Source organism: Mytilus galloprovincialis, chromosome 1 (genome assembly GCF_965363235.1).
Source record: "Mytilus galloprovincialis chromosome 1, xbMytGall1.hap1.1, whole genome shotgun sequence".
In the NCBI taxonomy this organism is placed as follows: domain Eukaryota; kingdom Metazoa; phylum Mollusca; class Bivalvia; order Mytilida; family Mytilidae; genus Mytilus; species Mytilus galloprovincialis.
This window is the reverse complement of record NC_134838.1, coordinates 112,583,082-112,607,766: the sequence shown is the minus strand read 5'-3', so window position 1 is coordinate 112,607,766 and position 24,685 is coordinate 112,583,082. Positions and strand designations below refer to the sequence as shown.

At 33.6% G+C, this 24,685-nt stretch overlaps 1 protein-coding gene across 1 annotated transcript in view; it reads right to left on the bottom strand.

Moving 5' to 3' along the window:
- LOC143065125 (uncharacterized) overlaps positions 1–24,685 on the bottom strand; it is a 121,489-nt gene that overhangs the window by 20,879 nt on the left and 75,925 nt on the right. Inside the window, exon 10 of the mRNA XM_076238534.1 lies at positions 7,297–7,349. Coding sequence (XP_076094649.1) covers positions 7,297–7,349 — 53 coding nt within the window. The remainder of the gene's footprint in view (positions 1–7,296; positions 7,350–24,685) is intronic.

Sequence of the window (24,685 nt, the reverse complement as noted above, 5' to 3'; positions counted from 1 at the left end):
ACATCAGCTCTATTCATTTTTGGGTACGTTTCTGTGCAGGTTTGTTGTGAAGTTTTTTTTATGTAATTTTGAGCGTGGTCTGGTTTTAATGGAATGATGATTTTTCACCTTTGGTATCTTCTCTATCTTTGTCATCTCATAATAGAATATTCATTTCCATTCTCAATTTTATATATATATATATATAGAGTCTATAAGAATCTACCAACCAGTAAACTTAGGTATTGGATCATCAAAATTGACAATACTACACAAACAGGAAAAATTATATGAGTCTGAAAGATTGTGTAACAATAACAATTAATAGATGGAAAACAAAACACTAAAAAGTGTTGAATATCATTGCACAAAAATAGAAAAACTGAACAGATGATATAAATTATACAATAATTGCAAATATTTTGGCTCAACAAATGGCCTCTTCGGTGACAAAAGTTTTAACAATAATGATATATAATATATAATGTATAAGGTGTAAACATAGACCTGTATTATTACTGATCTATGTTTTTTTCGGTGGCCGTGTGTTACTTTTCCTCGTCAGTTTTAATCTAACGGCGTACTACAGTACATGATATATAAGGCATGGAGATGTTATTGTTCAGATCAGCTCAATTATCTATAGTAAAGGATCCTACAAATTAATGCAAGATACAGTCACAGAAAATAATTATATTTATAAGTACGTCTGAGTCAGTGACAACTCTACAACAGATTTATCCATCGGATCACCAGCAATGATGGTGATACATGGCTGTGTACAATATGTATATACAACTCGTCTAAACATCAACCCAACAATGTTAGATCTGTAAATTTGCTTTCGCAAATTTTTTGTTCTTCCCTCGCCGGCATTCGAACCCATGCTACTGAGATATCGTGACACCAAATCGCCTGCACTGCAGCCGTACCGCTAGACCACACAACCACCTGGGCTTTACAATAATAAAGCTTTCGGTGGCCGTGTGTTACTTTTCCTCGTCATTTTTAATCTAGCGGCGTACTACAGTACATGATATATAAGGCATGGAGATGTTATTGTTCAGATCAGCTCAATTATCTATAGTAAAGGATCCTACAAATTAATGCAAGATACAGTCACAGAAAATAATTATATTTATAAGTACGTCTGAGTCAGTGACAACTCTACAACATATTTATCCATCGGATCACCAGCAATGATGGTGATATATGGCTGTGTACAATATGTATATACAACTCGTATCAACATCAAACCAACAATGTTAGATCTGTAAATTTGCTTTTGCAAATTTTTTGTTCTTTTGTTCTTCCCTCGCCGGGATTCGAACCCATGCTATTGAGATATCGTGACACCAAATCGCCTGCACTGCAGCCGTCCCGCTAGACCACACGACCACCTGGGCTTCACACTACTAAAGCTTTCGGTGGCCGTGTGTTACCTTTCCTCGTCAGTTTTAATCTAGCGGCGTACTACAGTACATGATAAATAAGACATGGAGATGTTATTGTTCAGAACAGCTCAATTATCTATAGTAAAGGATCCGACAAATTAATGCAAGATACAGTCACAGAAAATAATTATATTTGTAAGTACGTCTGAGTCAGTGACAACTCTTCAACAGATTTATCCATCGTATCACCAGTAATGATGGTGATACATGGATGTGTACAATATGTATATACAACTCGTCTAAACATCAACCCAACAATGTTAGATCTGTAAATTTGCTTTCGCAAATTTTTTTTTGTTCTTCCCTCGCCGGGATTCGAACCCATGCTACGGAGATATCGTGACACCAAATCGCCTGCACTGCAGCCGTCCCGCTAGACCACACGACCACCTGGGCTTCACAATAATAAAGCTTTCGGTGGCCGTCTGTTATTTTTCCTCGTCAGTTTTAATCTAGCGGCGTACTGCAGTACATGATATATAAGGCATGGAGATGTTATTGTTCAGATCAGCTCAATTATCTATAGTAAAGGATCCTACAAATTAATGCAAGATACAGTCACAGAAAATAATTATATTTATAAGTACGTCTGAGTCAGTGACAACTCTTCAACAGATTTATCCATCGGATCACCAGCAATGATGGTGATACATGCCTGTGTACAATATGTATATACAACTCGTCTAAACATCAACCCAACAATGATAGATCTGTAAATTTGCTATCGCAAATTTTTTGTTCTTCCCTCGCCGGGATTCGAACCCATGCTACTGAGATAGCGTGACACCAAATCGCCTGCACTGCAGCCGTCCCGCTAGACCACACGACCACCTGGGCTTCACAATAATAAAGCTGTCTGTGGCCGTGTGTTACCTTTCCTCGTCAGTTTTAATCTAGTGGCGTACTACAGTACATGATATATAAGGCATGGAAATGTTATTGTTCAGATCAGCTCAATTATCTATAGTAAAGGATCCTACAAATTAATGCAAGATACAGTCACAGAAAATAATTATATTAATAAGTACGTCTGAGTCAGTGACAACTCTACAACAGATTTATCCATCGGATCACCAGCAATGATGGTGATACATGGCTGTGTACAATATGTATATACAACTCGTCTAAACATCAACCCAACAATGTTAGATCTGTAAATTTGCTTTTGCAAACTTTTGTTTGTTCCCTCGCCGGGATTCGAACCCATGCTACTGAGATATCGTAACACCAAATCGCCTGCACTGCAGCCGTCCCGCTAGACCACACGACCACCTGGGCTTCACAATAATAAAGCTGTCTGTGGCCGTGTGTTACCTTTCCTCGTCAGTTTTAATCTAGTGGCGTACTACAGTACATGATATATAAGGCATGGAGATGTTATTGTTCAGATCAGCTCAATTATCTATAGTAAAGGATCCTACAAATTAATGCAAGATACAGTCACAGAAAATAATTATATTAATAAGTACGTCTGAGTCAGTGACAACTCTACAACAGATTTATCCATCGGATCACCAGCAATGATGGTGATACATGGCTGTGTACAATATGTATATACAACTCGTCTAAACATCAACCCAACAATGTTAGATCTGTAAATTTGCTTTCGCAAATTTTTTTTTTTTTGTTCTTTCCTCGCCGGGATTCGAACCCATGCTACTGAGATATCGTGACACCAAATCGCCTGCACTGCAGCCGTCCTGCTAGACCACACGACCACCTGGGCTTCACATTATTAAAGCTTTTGGTGGCCGTGTGTTACCTTTCCTCGTCAGTTTTAATCTAGTGGCGTACTACAGTACATGATATATAAGGCATGGAGATGTTATTGTTCAAATCAGCTCAATTATCTATAGCAAAGGATCTTACAAACTAAAGCAAGATACAGTCACAGAAAATAATTATATGTATAAGTACGTCTGAGTCAGTAACAACTCTACAACAGATTTATCCATCGGATCACCAGCAATGATGGTGATACATGGCTGTGTACAATATGTATATACAACTCGTCTAAACATCAACCCAACAATGTTAGATCTGTAAATTTGCTTTTGCAAATTTTTTTTTGTTCCCTCGTCGGGATTCGAACCCATGCTACTGGGATATCGTGACACCAAATCGCCTGCACTGCAGCCGTCCCGCTAGACCACACGACCACCTGGGCTTCACAATAATAAAGCTTTCGGTGGCCGTCTGTTATTTTTCCTCGTCAGTTTTAATCTAGCGGCGTACTGCAGTACATGATATATAAGGCATGGAGATGTTATTGTTCAGATCAGCTCAATTATCTATAGTAAAGGATCCTACAAATTAATGCAAGATACAGTCACAGAAAATAATTATATTTATAAGTACGTCTGAGTCAGTGACAACTCTTCAACAGATTTATCCATCGGATCACCAGCAATGATGGTGATACATGCCTGTGTACAATATGTATATACAACTCGTCTAAACATCAACCCAACAATGTTAGATCTGTAAATTTGCTATCGCAAATTTTTTGTTCTTCCCTCGCCGGGATTCGAACCCATGCTACTGAGATAGCGTGACACCAAATCGCCAGCACTGCAGCCGTCCCGCTAGACCACACGACCACCTGGGCTTCACAATAATAAAGCTGTCTGTGGCCGTGTGTTACCTTTCCTCGTCAGTTTTAATCTAGTGGCGTACTACAGTACATGATATATAAGGCATGGAAATGTTATTGTTCAGATCAGCTCAATTATCTATAGTAAAGGATCCTACAAATTAATGCAAGATACAGTCACAGAAAATAATTATATTAATAAGTACGTCTGAGTCAGTGACAACTCTACAAAAGATTTATCCATCGGATCACCAGCAATGATGGTGATACATGGCTGTGTACAATATGTATATACAACTCGTCTAAACATCAACCCAACAATGTTAGATCTGTAAATTTGCTTTCGCAAATTTTTTTTTGTTCTTCCCTCGCCGGGATTCGAACCCATGCTACGGAGATATCGTGACACCAAATCGCCTGCACTGCAGCCGTCCCGGTAGACCACACGACCACCTGGGCTTCACAATATTAAAGCTTTTGGTGGCCGTGTGTAACCTTTCCTCGTCAGTTTTAATCTAGTGGCGTACTACAGTACATGATATATAAGGCATGGAGATGTTATTGTTCAGATCAGCTCAATTATCTATAGTAAAGGATCCTATAAATTAATGCAAGATACAGTCACAGAAAATAATTATATTTATAAGTACGTCTGAGTCAGTGACAACTCTACAACAGATTTATCCATCGGATCACCAGCAATGATGGGGATACATGGCTGTGTACAATATGTATATACAACTCGTCTAAACATCATCGCAACAATGTTAGATCTACAACTGCATCGATTGTGATACCATTGTTATCCACTCAACAGGTAAAGTTTCAAGTTTAAAACGACAGGCTTTCCGAGCGTTTTAAATACTTATAATTGAACTGTCTTGATTGGAGAAATTTCTAATTGCAAGAGATTTGACGGTGGAATCTTATTCTATAATGATTTTTAGGCGATAGCGGACAATCAAAATCCTTCTTTATGAATGATCTGCAGAATGATGTGTTCTTTGTATGTGAATTCAAGAGACATTTTCAGCTTTTTCATGACGCCACAAAGGGATTTGTAGAGGAAAGGAAGAAAATAAAACATCCTTATCGAATTTTGACCAATGATAAACTGAGATCAAACGTACCACACGTTGATTAAATAAATATAATCAAAAGGTCAAGAAAAGTTAAAATCGAAAAAGAATTTGAGAGATGTGCTTATTCATCCTGTGTTTTGTTTTTTAACAAGCCACATCAGTAACTCGGTAAAAATTCTGCAAATTACTAACAAATACCCAAAAGACAAATTGCAAACAGGATATAATGTAAAGACTTAATTTAAAGTGAGAGAATAACACAACCTTGTGTAATGCGATGAAATAGATGGCACATTTTAATTGAGCACTCACAAACTTGTTTAACACTGCTACATTTTTATATACTACGCTTTTAACAAAGAACACTGGGCTGATGTGATCGTTAAGTGAAAACACACTTGCAGACTCAACTCCCTATACGTTAATTAGTACAAGTAAAAGTATATAGCGATACAAAGGGATCATGGATGTTTGATATCAAAGATAAACGATTTTAAAGAGGGTTTGTTTGTTTTGGTATTTTTAACAATAGAACTAAATTGCTAAAAAAATATAAGATCTTACTCGAAATTTTAGACAAAAAACAATTTTAAATTGTATTATTACGGTTATTCAAATATCCTATTTATGTATGCAAAAATCATTATATAAAGCCTGATGTAATATGAAAGTCAAAATTCAATAACTAAAACCTCAGGAATATAGAAAATGTTTTTTTTTCAAATTTGTTGCTATGGTGTTGTCAGTTATTTTCAACTTTTGAGTTTGAATATCTCTGGTTTATTTCACCTCATATCTGCTCAAGATGTTAACATAAACACATCTTCCGCCCGAAATTAATAGATTTGAAAAAAACAGTTTACAAATGTATTTGTGAAACACAAAAACATTACCGTATCGCATTTGAATCTTCTATATATCTATTTATCAGTAAAAACGGAAAAATTTAGGATAAAATTCCAAATTCCATACGTCATGTCTTTATAATTTTATCTAGAAAAAACTAAAGTTTTGTAAAATTCAATGAACACTTATAATAAAAATCAATGTGCAAAAATGTTAACCCTTGGACTGTATGTAAAGAACTTTACTACTAGGTAAAGCATTTGTTAATAAAATTTCTTTTCTTGATAGAGTCAGGTTGAAGATCCGTCCATATGTGTCATTATCGATGAAAAGATTAAGACATAAGGCAACCCCTCTTGTTTCGGTGGTACCCTTAATCTCAAATTCACTTTATATATTAGATGCAAACCATGACTGAATAAAGGCAACAGTAGTATACCGCTGTTTAAAACTCATAAATCCATGGACAAAAAAAAATCGGGGTAACAAAATGCTGCAAAGTTAGCGATTGAATCTAATTAATATATCTTGTAGTGAAATTTAAGAACTTTGCACTATTTGTTACATTTTTTCTTTGAGAAGGTGGTATGAATTTTAGGACATAAACAAGTTGGCCAGAATGGAAGGACAAGAAATACCTAGTAGATTTCCGACTGTTTTTAAATATAAATCCGTATAACTCAAAGTATATGCTGTCCATTCAAAGACCCAATATTTTTATAATAACCCCGTAGTTTCATTGATTGTTGGAATAAGAGCATATAAATCCTTGTTCAATCCACCATTTTCTACATTTGAAAATGTCTGTACCAAGTCAGGCGTATGACAGTTGTTGTCCATTCGTTTCATGTTTTTTTCTCATTTGATTTTGCCATTTGATTAGGGACATTCCGTTTTAGATTTTCCTCAGGGTTCAGTATTTTTGTGATTTTAATTTTTTTCCATGGCTCTAAAGAAGGAGTTTGCATCTACGATGATATGCAGTATATGTTTGACCTTTGTTAAAGGCTATAGTGACCAATAATTCAGCTATATATTGCCAATCCAATCACATTTTCTCATTTTTATTAAACGAAAACTTTCGTTACAGTACATACAATCTCAAATTTTGACAATTAATAAAAACAAGTACTCTATGATGTATTAAGTAAACAGTCCAATTGATAGTTCTAATAATGTAACTTATGTCACATATCAGTTTTAAAACACTGGGAATGAGTAATAATCAGTAGAATTCAAAAGGAATAAGAGGTGCACAACAATTATACTTTTTGTATCCGATAAATACCGAACGTCAGAGTAAACACTGTCATTAAAATGGAGATGATAAGATTTAACGTACCTGCATTAAACTGCATATCTTCATATACTGCAGCAGATTTTCTCACTCGTTTCCTTTGAAAAGAGACAAATACATGCAGATTCAAAATCACACATCATGATTAACGTTTGGTGGCAAATTAAATGCATATTCAGATCAAGATCATGACAATGTTATATTAAGATCAATCTGTTTTGTACTAAACTGATAAACGTAGCCAGATGTTTAACATACTAAGTTACACATGAACATTCCATAGAAAGCTGGACAAATTTGTTTACCACGAGCCAACAACTCATTGCTCTAGCTCCAATATGCAGTAGGTTAAGCGGAGATGCAGCAAATAATGGTTATCACTCCCTTTAAGACGATCCGAGATCAAACACGCGACCTTCTAAGATCGACGCAAACCACCGAGGTTGTCCAAATCACACTGCAATTGAACTTTGGTGAGTAATAACAATATAGCTTTAGACAGATCAATGGTTGTTTGTCGTCCATTAGCACATTACATGCATATCTAGGTCGATAACAATAGTAATCAGTTGTATATAAACCCTACTATGAAACAGACCGACAAAACGCTGAACTCAATTTGCTAGTTCAAAATGTATTCCAAAGGCCGATATGTCATTATATCCGGACACATTGTTCAGAGTCTGATCCAATCAGTCTTACAGACGCTTGCTTTCAATCTTATCGGAATATTTAATTTTCCAATTGTCAAGTCTTTAATTTGACCCGGCCGGGATGGCATCTCACACTCGAAGCGACAAGGCAGCACGAGACTGTTCTGATAAGATATATGATTGATGTCTCGGAGGACCATATTCGCTACAAACAGGAAGGAAGATTGTAGTGTATATTACTAGCATCTTAAGATGAAACACACTAAAATTAGTTAATGAAAACCATACTTTAATTTAACGATGCTCATATCGAAGTGAGAAACAAGAGACAAAGGATGACAAAATATATCAAAAGTACGTACCCAAGACAAGACTGACTAAACAATCTATCTCACAGTATGTGGAAATAATTGAGTACAACGTAAAATCGACATACATATAAGCTGGCTCATGGCCAACAATCAAATGTATATTTGTTTTGAAAAAAGGCCTTATAAATATTAATATTTCCTAGAGATATTAGTATAACTATTTGTTAATGGTGTTTTATATATATATATAGGGTTGGTCGAAGGTCGACAGAGTCGGTCGGGAAAGATTTTGGATAAGAAAGTTAAGGACAGTTTCCCCAGAGGGCATAAATGAAAAAACATAAATGAGTCACTCATTTTCCTGTCATCACTTGTTTCCAGTGACTCCGGCTTCCGTACTGGTTTTACAGTTCGAACATTTTTTTAAAATACCAGTTTAAATTACAGGGCCCCATTCATTAGGGATGGATGTATAAGTACGTAGCCACGTTCAATTATTTTACCTTATTAGATTAAACTTATTTTTCTAATCATTATTCAACTGCTATTCGTTTGGGAGGCTTAAAAATGTAGTTTCTGTTGCAATTGCCCTACCGTTGTCAAATTTGAAATATACCAAATCGGATCGGTTAGGGCATTTTTGATTTTTTTTTTGTTTGAGGACTGCCCTCCATGCAGTTATAACATCTAAACTGTCACAACCTTTGGAAATTTAGAGTTGTGCCAGTTCACATCGCAAATAACTATCTTTATTTGGCATATCTTTGTAATCTTTGCGCCGTGTTTGGAAATTTTAAAATTGTACCAGCGTCTGTGGTGTTCGCTTAAATTGTATAAATTTCAAGATTTTGATAGTTTCTCAGTTTGAATATATTGACATGATTCATTTGACATCGTGCTATTATTGAACAAAGATATCTGTTATCCGAAATATCTAATATTTGTTCCTCTTATAGTTATTTAATGGTGATGTTGTACCCTTTTTGACTTGTTATATATTATATTTTGTAGTGTACAGAATCATATTACATGATCCATCGCCCTGTAAGATTAATCGTTTAATATTTATTCAGTCATTTTATATATATATATATGTATATATATATATATATACAACTCGTCTAAACATATATATATATATATATATATATATATATATATATATATATATATATATATATATATATATATATACAACTCGTCTAAACATCAACCCAACAAAGTTAGATCTGTAAATTTGATTTAGCAATTTTTTTGTTCTTTCCTTTCCGGGATTCGAACCCATTCTACTGAGATATCGTGACACCAAATCGCCTGCACTGTAGCTGTCCCGCCAGACCACACGACCACCTGGGCTTCAAAATAAAGCTTTCGGTGACCGTGTGTTACCTTTCCTCGTCAGTTTTAATCTAGCGTCGTACTACAGTACATGATATATAAGGCATGGAGATGTTATTGTTACAGATCAGCTCAATGATATATAGTAAAGAATTCTACAAATTAATGCAAGATACAGTCACAGAAATAGTTATATTTAGACAGAATGGAACTGATAACTTTTTACTTATTTTACTATTTTATTTAATGAATATATATATCTGCACATGTGAAAATTATTTTCCTACACATATAATATATATATATATGTGTGTGTGTGTGTGTGTTAGTTAAGATATATTTGGCAAAACATTTCGGAATTTTTGGCCCTCAATGCTCTTCAACGTCGTACTATACATGGCATTTTAAACGTTTTTGGATTTGAGCGTCACTGATGAGTTTTTTGTAGACGAAACGCGCGTCTGGCGTAATTATCAAATTTTAATCATGGCATCTATGATGAGTTTATTTGCAACCACTGGGTCGATGCCACTGCTGGTGGAGATTAATTTCCCCGAGGGTATTACCAGCCCAGTAGTCAGCACTTCTGTGTTGACTTGAGTCATCATTGATATGTTCATAATTATAAATTAACTGTTAACAAAACTTTGAATTTTTAAAAAAACTCAGGCTTTTCTACCTCAGAAATTGATTACCTTAGATATATTTGGTAAAACATCATTTTCGTACTCTTTTTGGCGTTTTAAACTTTTTTGGATTTGAGCGTCACTGATGAGTCTTTTGTAGACAAAACGCGCGTCTGGCGTAACTATAAAATTTTAATCCTGGTATATACGATGAATTTATTTGCAAGGATAGCTGTTCTATGTTATTGATCACAATTTAGTGTTTACTGTATGATAAAATGTCAATACTACCTATAATAAAAGCACGTTGCGATGTGAATTGCTGCAGATATAAAAACAGTTGCTGCTAAAATCCCTCCAAATAATCCATTGGATATACATTTGCCTCTGTTTTCTATGGAATCTTTTTGAGATTGAGATTTATCTAGACAAAAGAAAGCAAACTATGTATATATGTTTTTCTTACCTCCTATACATTTCTACGAATAGCAAGCCTGGTAAACCATCAAATCTCAACTAAATTGTTAAACAATAAAGAAGTTAAGTGGCACTTCCCGTAGAGCTTTTCTGATATCTATAATACTAAAATTACGAGGTCCAATTTGTCAGCCGTCATCACGTAAAAACGACGAATCAAAGAATTCAACTTTATATATAACTAATATAGTACAAAGGTGAAGATTAAAAATTACACCACTCCAGGCCCTTTTGTTTTCCACGTAATTGATATTGCCAATAATTAAGAAGTTCCGGGTCGAGTCCGATACCGATACCAATAGTATACTCACTTGTTACCTATTACCTTATCTGTACGTTCCGCATCTGACAGGCGCACCAACAAACGGTGTATTCAGGATTAATATGCTATATACACGGGTCATAATCACAGGGTTGACACTACTAAATTGTTACCTATTGAAGTATTTTAATCAGTAAGACTTTCTAAGATAACAATACGAATACTAAAAATCTGGACTAAAAATAAGGCGTATAGGTACATTTTTCATTTTGTAAGCGGGCATGACGTAAAACAGCGAATCAAAAAATTCAACTTTATTTATAACTAATATAGGACAATGCTGTTGATTAAAAAATACTCCATTCCAGGACCTTTTGTTTTCCAAATAATTAATATTACCAATAATTAATAAGTTCCAGTTCGACGACCAATAATTAATAAGTTCCAGTTCGACGACCAATAATTAATAAGTTCCAGTTCGACGGGTACAAACAGAAAGATTTGAAAGCAGAGAAAACTGTGTATCTTATAATCGGCATGACTTTATCAGATGACAATACTAATACTAAAATAAGGCTTGCGCATAGTTATATACTTTAATTCAGTCATATCACGGGTGTGTTCTAGTAAAATATTAAAAATATTGATAGGTTAGGTACGTCAATTCAATGTTAATGTGTGAATATTTTGTGAAAAAGGAGAATACCTGTCCTAAAAAACTGAACAAGCGCTTATCTTGTTTATTTCTTTGACTAATGTGATGTAAAATAACATATGAATCATCCCCCCGCAGGTAAGTGCGGCCAGCTAAGTGGGTTGTTTTACAGTGAGTTCACCAATACATCTACCGTATACATCAGTAAATATTTCTATACTATTAAACGAGAAGACCTCATTTTTGGTGTCGCTTCTCTTCTTTCCACAATAAATTAATCAACACGCCTCTGTGTCCTATAGGTACAGGTGCATAGTCGCATTTGTCATCCATTCATATTATTATTCAGATTGAGTTATTTTAGGAGAAAAACGAGAAAAAAGTCATCCGGGTATTGTCCCGTCATTGTACGAAATTTTAAGTCAGATTAGACTTCCGGTTTGCGTTTTTCTGTATACTTTGAAGATACATACTACGAATAAAGTGTATTTTCAGAATTTTATCTGCTATCATTTTCAAGTTTACTATCCACGGCAGTCACAGAGTTTATTAAATAGAGAGGGTCTGTATACTATATCAATGATCACCATGGATCGATTAGTAAACTTGGAATTGAAAGTAAATACGCTTTATTTATATAGTAATGAATGTTCATAATATACAGATAAGCGCAAAAATTATTCATGTGAACTTTTGATACTTTTTCTGAAATTCTCCAGTCATTAAATCTTTTACAAAATTCATTGGTTACAAAAAAAAAGAAGATGTGGTATGATTGCCATGTTGAGACAACTCTCCACAAGAGACCAAAATGACACAGAAATTAACAATTATAGATTATCGTACGGCCTACAACAAAGAGCAAAGCCCATACCGCATACTCAGCTTAAAAAGGCCCCGAAATGACAATGTAAAACAATGCGAAACGAGAAAACTAGCGGCCTTATTTATGTACAAAAAATGAACGAAAAACAAATATGTAACACATAAACAAACGACAACCACTGAATTACAGGCTCCTTACTTAAATAAATGTTCATAACATACTAAATGTATGTTCATATTGAAATTGATAGAAAACCAAAAATTGGGAACTTTGGTAATAAAGGTGGAGGGTAAAAAAAAACATTTTCCTGTCCCCAATAACCTATGACTTATGATACTTTTGCTGAAATTCTCCAGTCATTCTGTATTTAACAAAATTCTTCCAACAACATACTGATACTTGAAACTACGCTCTGAATGCCCGCGATTTCGCGGGTGTGTTCTAGTATTTTTATAAATCAATATCAACATATAGTAGAAGTTTTTCCGATATTGTTAAGAATATGATTTTATTAAACTGAATTCGTTATAAATCATTTCAGGTTGTGATATTCTAGAACAATGTTGTGAACTACTGTATAAATAACACTTTCAACTAGGAAATCGTCAATCGAATACGACTTCAAAATTCGCGAACTCCTCAAGAGATGTTGTCATTTTAAATTGTTTTTATTTAAGACATAAGTTTTGTATTATCGAGCTCTGTAAGTCTAATAGCGGTATTTAATAATAGTGATTTTTTTTAAGTCTAACGAGATTGACACGGAGTAAAGATTTGAAATCTATAGCTAAAGATGTAATTTCAACATTGGAGATGTAAAGTCTAGTGTACAAGATTTAATGTCCATCGATGGAGAGTAAATTATAGCGCACAAGATCTATTCATGACACACAAATTCCAGACATACACATCTAAATCACAAAAAAGCAAAGGAAAAAGTAAAATCACAAAATAACTGAACTCCGAGGAAAATTCAAAACGGAAAGTCCCTATTATATTGGCAAAATCAAAGTTCTGACTTGATACAGTCATGTGTGATGTAAAAATGGTGGATTGAACCTGGTTTAATAGCTAGCTAAACTTTTCACTTGTAGGACAGTCGCATCAAATTTCATTTTATTGACAACCATGTGTGAACAAAATAAACAGACATAAGTAAAAAAGCCAAACATACAGCAGTCAACATTGTGTTACAATCCCAATCACACAAACAAATATGTAACAAAGAAGCAACACAAATATATCATAGTACAATAACACAATGATGGGATGTATAAGAACAAAGCCACGAAATTTAAAAAGGCATAGACAAAGCACATTCAAAAATGAAAGACAAGCAACAAACAAGTTTTTCAATAACACAAAAATGAAAGACAAAAATACGAAAATATCATAAACAATAATGACAGAATGTACCATGACGTCAATTATCACAATCACAATAAAAACAAACAACTATTTAACAAAGAAGCACAAAAAAGTCATATATCAAAAACAGCACGTTTATCACTGTTTTTCTTTTCAAAATCAATTAATAAATTCTTTAAATTCAGGGCATATATTGCCTGTTTTTCTGATATGAAGTGCATGGTTTGTTATATCGATCTGATGTGTAAATAACGTATATTTATCCCGCCCTTCATGAATGTTCGAAAGTGAAAAAATTAAACGCAGATAGGAGATAGTTCCACGAAAGTACAATGACAAGGTTTGCGTCTTATTATTTGTACACAAACTGGCATAAAATTGAGAGAATGACGTGGCACACTTAAGGGCATACGATACAGTTTTGATTCCGTATTTACAAGTTGATGAAAATTTGCATATAGGCTATTTTTTACCTGATTAAATCAAATATGTTATAAAAAATATACCTTCATGTGCTACTTTTTGAGTTAAAGGAGGTCGAATTTTTTTTACATTTGCTCAAAATTCGGATTTGTGGCCGTATTTTTACTTTTCGAAAGAAAGACATGACTTTTTTGTTTTCAAAGATAAACACAAATTTTTTTTGTTAAATAATTTGTAATTTCTGTATTTTATAAGTATTTTAAGAATTTATGCATTTTTTATTCAGAAATAACTCATATTTATCAAATGGTAATATGAATTGAGAAAAAAAACGACATTTTTTTGCTGTATATTTATTAAAATTAAAAAAATTGCACTATTTACAGTTTTATAAAATTTGGTCCACATAATCTCCCTGCAAAATGAAACATAATGTCTAATTAAAAAATGGGGGTCCATGCACTCGTTTTCGAATAAAATCAGTTTGAATGATAAAAATCAGTCAAAAAATGCATCTTTTCCTGAAATGTCTCAGTTTGACGTCGCGAAAATAACATTTTACGTTAGCAACGTCATTATCTCCCTGAAACTGTATCGTATGCCGGATAATTTTAAACAAGAAGACATGTATGTGTTACACAATTAATTTTAAGACAGATGAAGAACAATACAGAATTCAGAGGGTGTGATATAAATATCAAGATTGTTTTTGAATATTCAATATGCCATTTTCTGTTTGACAGTCTGTTTTTCACATCCGTGCCAGTTTTATGTCCGGAATTTATTTAAGACTTTTTTTGCGCTCGACCTTTCCAATGCAATTTTATCAAAAACTTATGTGAACTTGATTTTGTTTTTTATTTGATATTCTCATTTATAAATATAAATAGTTTCAGAAAATAGTATCACTTAAATGGATTGATATTTCCATAATAATGAGTATCAAATAAATCTAGATTTTACTATAGTTACTCAAAAAAAAAGATAACCTAAACTCTAGCGCTGGGTACGTTAATTCCAGCGCCATTGAAGCAAAGTCCGACGCTGGTGAAGTTGAATCAAGAGATTGAATCCTCTGTATTTCCATAGTCTAGCCCTAGAGATGTAGATTCCAGCGATGTAATCTAGTAGACGGTAATATCGACTTGTAATTTTGATTCTACTGCTCTGAAGGTTTAGATCTGCAGAACTGGCATCACCTTCTCGTGACAATATACGCACAAGGCTTGACTTTATATTGGCAGCGATTGTCTTCATATCTTCTGCGTTAGATTTTATATCTCCAGCATTGGAGTTTATATATTTAGTTATAGAGTTCCCATTTGCAAACCACTATAAAAAATATTACGATTTTTTTACGGTCGTATCCGACACTTCGCTAATTGAAAGTTGTTTTCAACGGAATATCTTAACTTTTGGCCAGAACATCACAACCAATACCAGACAATTAGATATATTCTGATATATACGTTAGCTTTATTGATGAACTCGCTGTCATTTTGGAAGAAAAAAAAACTCACTGTGCTGACCGTACTTGCCTGCGTGGGGAATGTTATTCCAATGTCATTTTATATTGCATTTGGTCTGAGTTATTAACGATACAAGCTCTCAATCAGTTATCTATTGTAGTGGATGCAATTCTCCTTTTTAACAAAATATTCACAGATAAACAATACACAAATAAAAGTCGACCTTTTCTATCAATATGTTGATATTGTGTACCAGAAAAACTCAACAGAAAGTGCAAGTAAACTTTTTTCTCGCTAAACCATTTGGAGATCTGTTGGTTTACCAGGGGTGATTAAAAGCAACAGCGAGGAGACCGTGTATATTTAATATGGGGTCAGTAGTACTGATTTATTTCAATACATTGTCAGAAGTGGTGTCACGTTTCTTTCGTAAAAAGAAAACGGTGTTGGAAAACATATGAAAGGTTTTAACAGACACAGAAATTGACGCTCACACTTTTAGGAATTTTGGTTCTCAATGCTATTCAACTTCGTACTTTATTTGGCCCTTTTAACTTTTTTGGAATCGAGCTTCACTGATGAATAAATAAAGGCAACAGCAGTATACCGCTGTTCAAACTCATAAATCCATGGACAAAAAAGAAAATCGGGGCAACAAACTAAAACTGAGGGAAGCGCATTAAATATAAGAAGAGAACAACGACACAACACTACAATGTAACACACACAGAAACGGACCAATCATCAGACAAAATCCCACGAGAAAAACAAATATGACATTAAAACCAAATACATGAATTTGGGATAGACAAGTACCGTGACACGTCTTATCGCAATGTCAATTTACACTCAAAAATAAGAGAAAACAAACGACGCAACGTTAAATTGTAACACACACAGAAACGAACTATATTTCTGACTTGGTACAGGATATTTTTAAAGGAAAAAATGGTGGGTTGAACCTGGTTTTGTGGCATGCCAAACCTCCCCTTTTATAGCCATGTGAAATATAACATTAAAATGACAACTCAACACCACAGGACTACAATATAAATACATTGGAGAACACATTGACAAAGAAACACACGAACAACAGCCAACAAAAGGCAACAAGTTCACAATTTTAATACGCCAGAAGTGCATTTTGTCCACACAAGATCTAATAGTGACGCCCAGATACAAAAGTTTGAAAGCCGAAACAAGCACGAAGTAGAACAGCATCGAGGACCAAAATATAAAAAAAAGGTTGTGCCAAAAACGGCCAGAGTTTTCTGTTAGTTACCAGAGCATCCCTATTATTTAGAATAATTTATACTTTTGTAAACAGTAAATTTATAAAATTACTATACAAAAGATTTACATGATGAAACTGAAGTATTAACTAATTACAGGAAACAACTGAAATACATTACATAACCAGACATTTGCAACACAAAATGTAGATACATCCGAATAAGTTTAAACCTTAACGCCAAGTGACGTCATATTTTGAAATTGTAAAAAATGACAAAAAAATTACATCATTTGAATTTGTAAAACAGATCATTAAAAAATGAAAAATGACGTCACATTTGAACGAATAAGATAGAATTAGGATTGATTTAAGATTATATTTGAACTAAATACTGATATTGCATTTAATAACAATGCACATTTTAATACTTATTTATAGCAAACTAAGGTAGCAATTAACTATATTATAAAGCTATGTCCGGTTTGTTTTGAATCTAACTTGAAACGTAAAATATCGTACTGATTACGTTGAACAAAATCAAATCTAATAAAGGAATGCGGTGATTAATTTTATTTACCATAACACATAAATATAATAGAAAAGACGTCAACACATTTGAAAAAATCCGATGAGAATTACAAATATAACATTGAACATTTAAACTAAATACATGAATTTGGGATAGACAAGTACCGTAACACGTCTTATAGTAATTCACACTCAGCAAAACAGTCACAATCGGGAATAAGTCACGTTTGGTAATTAAAAGATTAGACGACATAATGACAAACCACAATCTACCATGTGGTAAAAATGTCCTTAGCTAGTTTGGTCAAAGAGACATCGTATGGATCCATCAATTCGTGATGGTGTCCATAAAATTTACGGAGTGTCAATTTTAATCTGTCCTTCTCATAACTTTGTTGGAGCAGTTTCTGCGTAAGGAGCACACTCCTGTATATGAAGTCCGTATAGTGTGAACAAGCACGAGAATAAGCATGAGTCTTTTGTAGACGAAAGGCGCGCCTGGCGTATTTACTATATTTAGTCCTGGTATCTATGATGAGTTTATTCTCACTATGCGAGATTAACTTACCCCCTGGATATATGTCGTACTAGTAGAGAATTCTCGATATCTGACTTTGCTAACCGTCATACATAAAGTATACGTAAGAAATCACAATTAAGACTATATTTGAGATTGAATTGTCTCCCTTTTTAAAAAAAGAAACCGATATCAAAATGCATTCAGCTATAAAATCGCCATTATCTTCATATGTTTCTTAATTTATTTGGAATATTTGAATTAAGACAACATTGTTGTACATAGGGAAAACGTTTATTTTCAGTTAGGGAATCATGAATACATAGGACAATTAAAACAATCTTGATACTGTACGTGTAAGTCTTTTTGTTACTAAGAAACAAACCGATCAAAAACCAGATACAGCCTAATGCCATTAATGGACTGTTTTATGCTTTATGGTCTGGTGTGGTCTTTTTGGAATGTTTTCGTCTTTCATTTTTTCATACTTCGTCATCCCGGGCTTTAATATCTCAGATCGTTAAGACGGCGTGCACTAGGCTGAGTCCACAAACGTAACGTCTTCAACTTACTAGAAACTATTTACGACGTCGGCAGTTCCCCCCAGAAAACAAGCGCGTAACAAAAACACTGGATACTTAGTTTATTACATAACTTTACATATTTACGATCAACATATTTCTTTTTTCCTTCGAACAAAAAAGTGCAGCAAATACACATTCTGGAAATATAAAAAAAATATATGCTAAGAGCAATGAAATGGAAATGATTAGCGACTATGTCGTAACCCCTTTTTCAGAAAATAGCTTCATTTCTTTAGATTGTAACATAATAGCTGGAGGTCAGTCTGAAATATCGAATCATATTTTGCAGATTATTTTAAACTTCTAATTATGCACATTTTGAATATTTATTGCCGATTCTTCCATTTCGATTATTAGTCCTTCCAAATTACTACTTCTTACACATAACGAAGATATTTCCAAAGTTTTCTACCATGATCTTTTTAGATTTGTTTTTGCGATGAATTTCGTGTGATGTCCGAGTCCGAATCCGAACAATTCTATAATACGAAAATGTAGGAAAATATGTTAAGTTAAAAGTTTTAGGTCAAAAACTCTAATTTATGCTTATTTAATGTTACACGTTACACCGTATTTTGCCGTTTTCTATATGTCCGTTTCATGCAGTCGTTGCATGGATTAAATTTTAGTTTACCTTACTATTATTGTGGATTTTAATGGCATGCATTCATCATTTTATCATAAAAAAATCTTATTCTTATTCTCATTCAAAAAATTTTTAAACACGGTTGTATAAAACTGCGCATTTTTCAAAAGCGCATTTTACAATCGCCGTCAACTTTGTGCACGCCGTCTAATCTATGTCCTAGCTTAGACTATTTCTTACGAGTTATTTAGTTTGAATTGTTGCAACTGTCATTTTAAATTAATTTTTATCGCCTGCTGTTGCATCACTTTCTAAACTTAGGAGAGCATTTTGAGTCGGTAAGCATGTTTGTCCACCACCATAATTTATGCTAGGTCATATGCTACTCAGTGCTTGACTTTGTTGGTGTTTATAATATTTGTGTTTGGTTCGCACATGTTTGCTTTCTCGTTTTAATTCTCTTTCCTTTCCCTTTCCCAAACAGAGATTTTGTCAGTGCATAATTAGTCGATCTTTATGCGTGTATGCACGTCTTAAACTTGAAAAAGCAGTTTCGATTTTTAGTTTTTGTGATTTTGGTAACTTAAAATTACTGACCACTAAATCTCAAGAAAAATAATCGTAATTAATGGAAGCAAAGAAAGGAATAAAGAGCTGATATCCAGTTTAGGTTTCAATAACTGGAGACACTGCTATACATCTGTTATACTTTGTTTAAAATGCCAAGGGTTAATTATTAAGTCAAAGCATATTATCATTAAACTATTATAATTGAAATAAAAAATCTCAAAATACAAATATCATCTCACTTTGTTGACCGTCAATCCATGATTTTCACACCAAAATAGGTGGTATCTCTAATTTAAAGTTGTGTTTGACGTATACATGTAGTTATCATAACTAGTATTTTGAAGGGTTTTTTTTTTACTCCGGAAAAAGATCTTCAGATATACCTTATAGTCAAGTCAGAATCAACATATGTGTGAAATTATAAAAAAATCAAAAGATAAATATTTATGGTTGACACAAAACTTCACGCCAACATATAAATGTGTCGTATATCTTGTATCAAGGTAGTTCTTATAAAAAAACAAGATGTGGTATGATTGCCAATGAGACAACTATCCACAAAAGACCAAAATGACACTTGTTTGTTTATTGTCGTCAGTACATAATTAAGGCAATCTGAAATTGAGCCATGGGTCTGGACTAAAGCTAAAAACTGAAGGCCATACGGTAACCAATAGTTGCTTAAAATCAACATTATTCCCCCTGATAGTTAGCTATCTGATTGTTAATACTGTTAGATATCGACGATTCATCTTTTGTGATACAAAGGATTTTTTTTAAAGTTTAATTTTGTTTGGCTTCATATATATACTTCATCAAATTGTCTGTACGAAATAAAATGCCCCTCCGCACCAAATAATTAAAACACATACAAAATTTGTTCGTTCCTTCTATGATGTTAACATTAGAAAGAAAATTAACGGAACATCTGCATTGCTATCTCCTTGCCATATTGTACCAAACATCTCTTTAAACGAGTATCCACAGTAAGGTTGAACATATGAATAACGAAGTTATTTTTTGGGAAGAACTTTACGAAATATCGAATGAAACAAGTGTGGGCACAGACTAGCGTGGAAAGTATGCAGCATAAAAGAGAATTACTCGGTCAAACTCATAAGACCCAAACAAATTCGAACTTGATCTGGATTTTTTCATGGACATTTGCCAGCCAGACAGACCACCAGACCGACATGACCATCAGATAGACAGAACGACAGACAAGACCCCCAGACAGTCACGCAAACAAGACCACAAGACAGACACACAAAAAAGACTACCAAAAAGACACAGACAGACAAGACAATCAGACAGACAGCAAGCCAGACAAGACAACCAGACAGACAGACAGCCAGACCAGACCACCAGATAGACAGAAAAGACCACTAGACAGACAGAAAAGACCACCATACATACATACAGACAGACAGACAAGAACATCAGATAAACAGACAGACAGACAAGAACACCAAACAGACAGACATACAAGAAAACCAGACAGATAGACATACAAGACAACCAGACTAGACCACCAAACAGACAGACAGATAAGACCACCAGACAGAAATACAGACAAGACAAACAAGACCACTAGACAGACAGACAGACAAACAAATATAATAAAGTATCCTACAGCTCAACTTCACAGGTCAGGAACTTATATTTCTAGTTAACACTAGATGATTAACGATCTATATCAATGTATATATACAAAATGTTTTATAGCTAATTAGGCACAAGTCCCACACAAATCAATTTAGTTTAATTACCAATTAAACTTAACCAATGTTAAACTAAATCAGCATATCTTTGCGTCTTAGCTTTAAAAGCCATATATAAATATGTAACATAACGTTGCTATGAAATAAAGAGATAATCAAATATATTTGCGGGTTCCTGCAAGGTACATGAAATACTGTTGAGACCGAATCTCTACAGATAAACCTTTTTCAAATGATTTTTACAGTTCGTTCTTATGTTGTACTATAACACCACTGTTCCAGGTTAGGAGATGGTTGGGACTCCGCTAACATGTTTAACCCCTCCACATTACGTACATATGTGCCTGTCCCAAGTCTACAGCCTGTAATTCAGTGCATGGTTGTCGTTTGGTGCCGTGTTACATATTTGTTTCTCGTTCCGTTTTTTTGTACATTAAGTAGGACGTTAGTTTTTTCGTTTGAATTGTAAAACGTTTTACATTTGTCATTTCGGGGCCTTTTATATCTGACTATACTATATGGGCTTTGCTCATTGATGAAGGCTCTACTGTGACAATTTTTATTAATTTTTGTGTCATTTGGTCTCCTGTGAAGAGTTGTCTCATTGGCAATCACACCACATTTTGTTTATATATTTTTTTTATTTTAAACGAGAAACATTTATCAAACATACCAACAAACGACAAGCACTGTTCCTGACTTAAATTCCTGACTTAGGACAAGTGCATTTAATATAGCAGCGGGTTTGAACGTTTTAATAGGCGCCAACCTTCACCCTAAAACTGATACAGCAGTATTACATTACAATGGAAAAGACGCACTATAAAATATTAATTTAAAATGGCTTTACTCTTATTAGACTATAAAATAAATGAATGTAATATGAAATCGTGTACCAGTGTTTGATTGAAATTTCTGCAAATTTACTTTGCATATGTTGTAATGGCTCTTGCTCTTTCTGGATGAAAGGGAATAGACTTTCAGAAAGCAAAAAAAAAAGTAATTTTGCAACCATCAGCTACATTTTCTTTTATCTGTTTTGACTTCTTATAATTATAAAATCTTGATTTATTTCCTTGCAAAACTTCTAAGCTTGTTCGATTTCATGTAGTATGTGCTGCAACGCATTAAAAAGGTTTGGAATTGATGACAGGGGACTCTACAAAGATCTTTTAGTAATCTAAATAAATGTTCATCGGTTGACAAATAAAATTGCACATTAACGTAATAACTGTAAAAATACAAATTTCGTCTTCACCGAAAACTTAAATAATCAATTTGGAAAAAAATGTATAAAATATGTCAACTTAAATTAAAAGATACTGATATATTTCATTTTATCTATTAGCTTACTGTCAAAAAATAATATATATATGTAAAACAATCACCGACTTACCGTCTTACGTATGCAGTCAGTGTTTGAGTTCGTAATACATACGTTTTCACCTGTTTAACGGTAAAATGATTTTGGGAAAAGAAAGACAATCCATATTAATAATTTTCACTTTCATACGTACAATGTATGTTATAATGACGCTTGAAAGGTATAAATAACATGAAGTTGACGCTTCATACGTATAAATACCATTGTTAAGTTACATTTAATGTATAAAGTAGATACTTATGTCGCTTGTGTTGTTTTCTCTACTAAGGTCACTATTACACTATGCCAATACTTATATATCTTTTGATTCGCACGTAAAACTGGATTCGTAGGACAATAATTTCTTTTTCTCTTATAACTCAGTTATATCAATCAGGTCAAATTAAGTGCAACGGTTTATTAAGAATGTTCTGACCAGATAATTTAGGTAAAAAAACGCATACTTAAAAGCGAGACACAATAACAATTTTTTATGATTTTGTATTATAAACTTTTGAATCACGACTGTGTGCCTTTGAAGTGGACGCGTAGAGATTTTTTAAATGTAAATTGATATTTTTTTCTTACAACCAACATTTGATCGACATTTCATTGGTAACCCTATCCACAATTTTCTATATAGGAAAAATAATGTACCAGGTCAGTAATATGACAGTTGTTATCCATTCGTTTGATGTGTTTGAGCTCTTTTAATTTTGTCATTGGATTAAGAACTTTTCGTTTTGCATTTTTCTTAGAGTTCAGTTATATTTCTTCTATGTTGTTTATAAAAAATAAACAGATATATGTAGCTACTATGTATTTGTCCTTTTAAGCATAAAGGAATGAAAATACAAACATATAAGCTACCAAATCCTAACGTTTTATTTGTCAGAACATATACAGAACTAGTTGCACTATATTATGGACGGCTGAATAAGGCATTGTCAATAGAAATAGTTAATGTATGCGTGCAAGAGTCGAATATTATATTACCAAATCATCGTTTCAAATGACAGAGATTATTACTTATATTTTGATTATCACCTTTGCACTGTGGAATAAACCCCCATAATCCACTTGAATTACACTGAAACAGAATAGAACCTTCAACCACATAACCAGTTTCACAAGTGACTTGCAATGTTTCAGGATATCGATATCCTTGTATCTTAGTCGGTAGTAAGGTGTTGTCAATCTTGGGCAATGGAGGGCATTGCACACCTAACGAGAAATAAAAATATTCGCATTTACATGTAGCTGAAGTTCATTGATAAACCAGTTGATTGTACTATCGGTTTGATGTCTTGTTCATAAAAACAAAACTAAAAAAAAAACCAACTTCGTTTACTTAATCTGCATGATACTCAAGGGAGTCAATTTCTTCTGCTACAACTAATGTTCTTATTTGGTAATAAATTGTAGATGTCTTAGAATTATTTTAGTTCTTGTAATTGTCTTTTTTTTAATTATCAGCATCACTTTACAAAAAAAATGAACCATGTGCTAAACATTGGTATCATATTTTCCAAGAACGCCTTAACTGTTCAGCAAACCTTTTTTCAATTTAGAACAGTTTTCTGTGGAGATGATTAGCCTTGAAATTTAGTTTCAATTTGTATACTGATCTATAGATAAGACTGATTTTAAAAGATGCAAATGCAAAACTGTATTTGTTGGTTGCAATTGAAATTGGCACTTAGTATTGCAGAATTTTCCAGTAACCGGTAGCTATTTATTACTCATATAAAAAAGAAGATGTGGTATGATTGCCAATGAGACAACCATCCACAAAAGACCAAAATGACACAGACATTAACAACTATAGGTCACTGTACGGCCTTCAACAATGAGCAAAGCCCATGTTCTTTCGTGCGGATTTTGGTATATGTAATCGAAATTTAAACGCCATTTAAAAACATT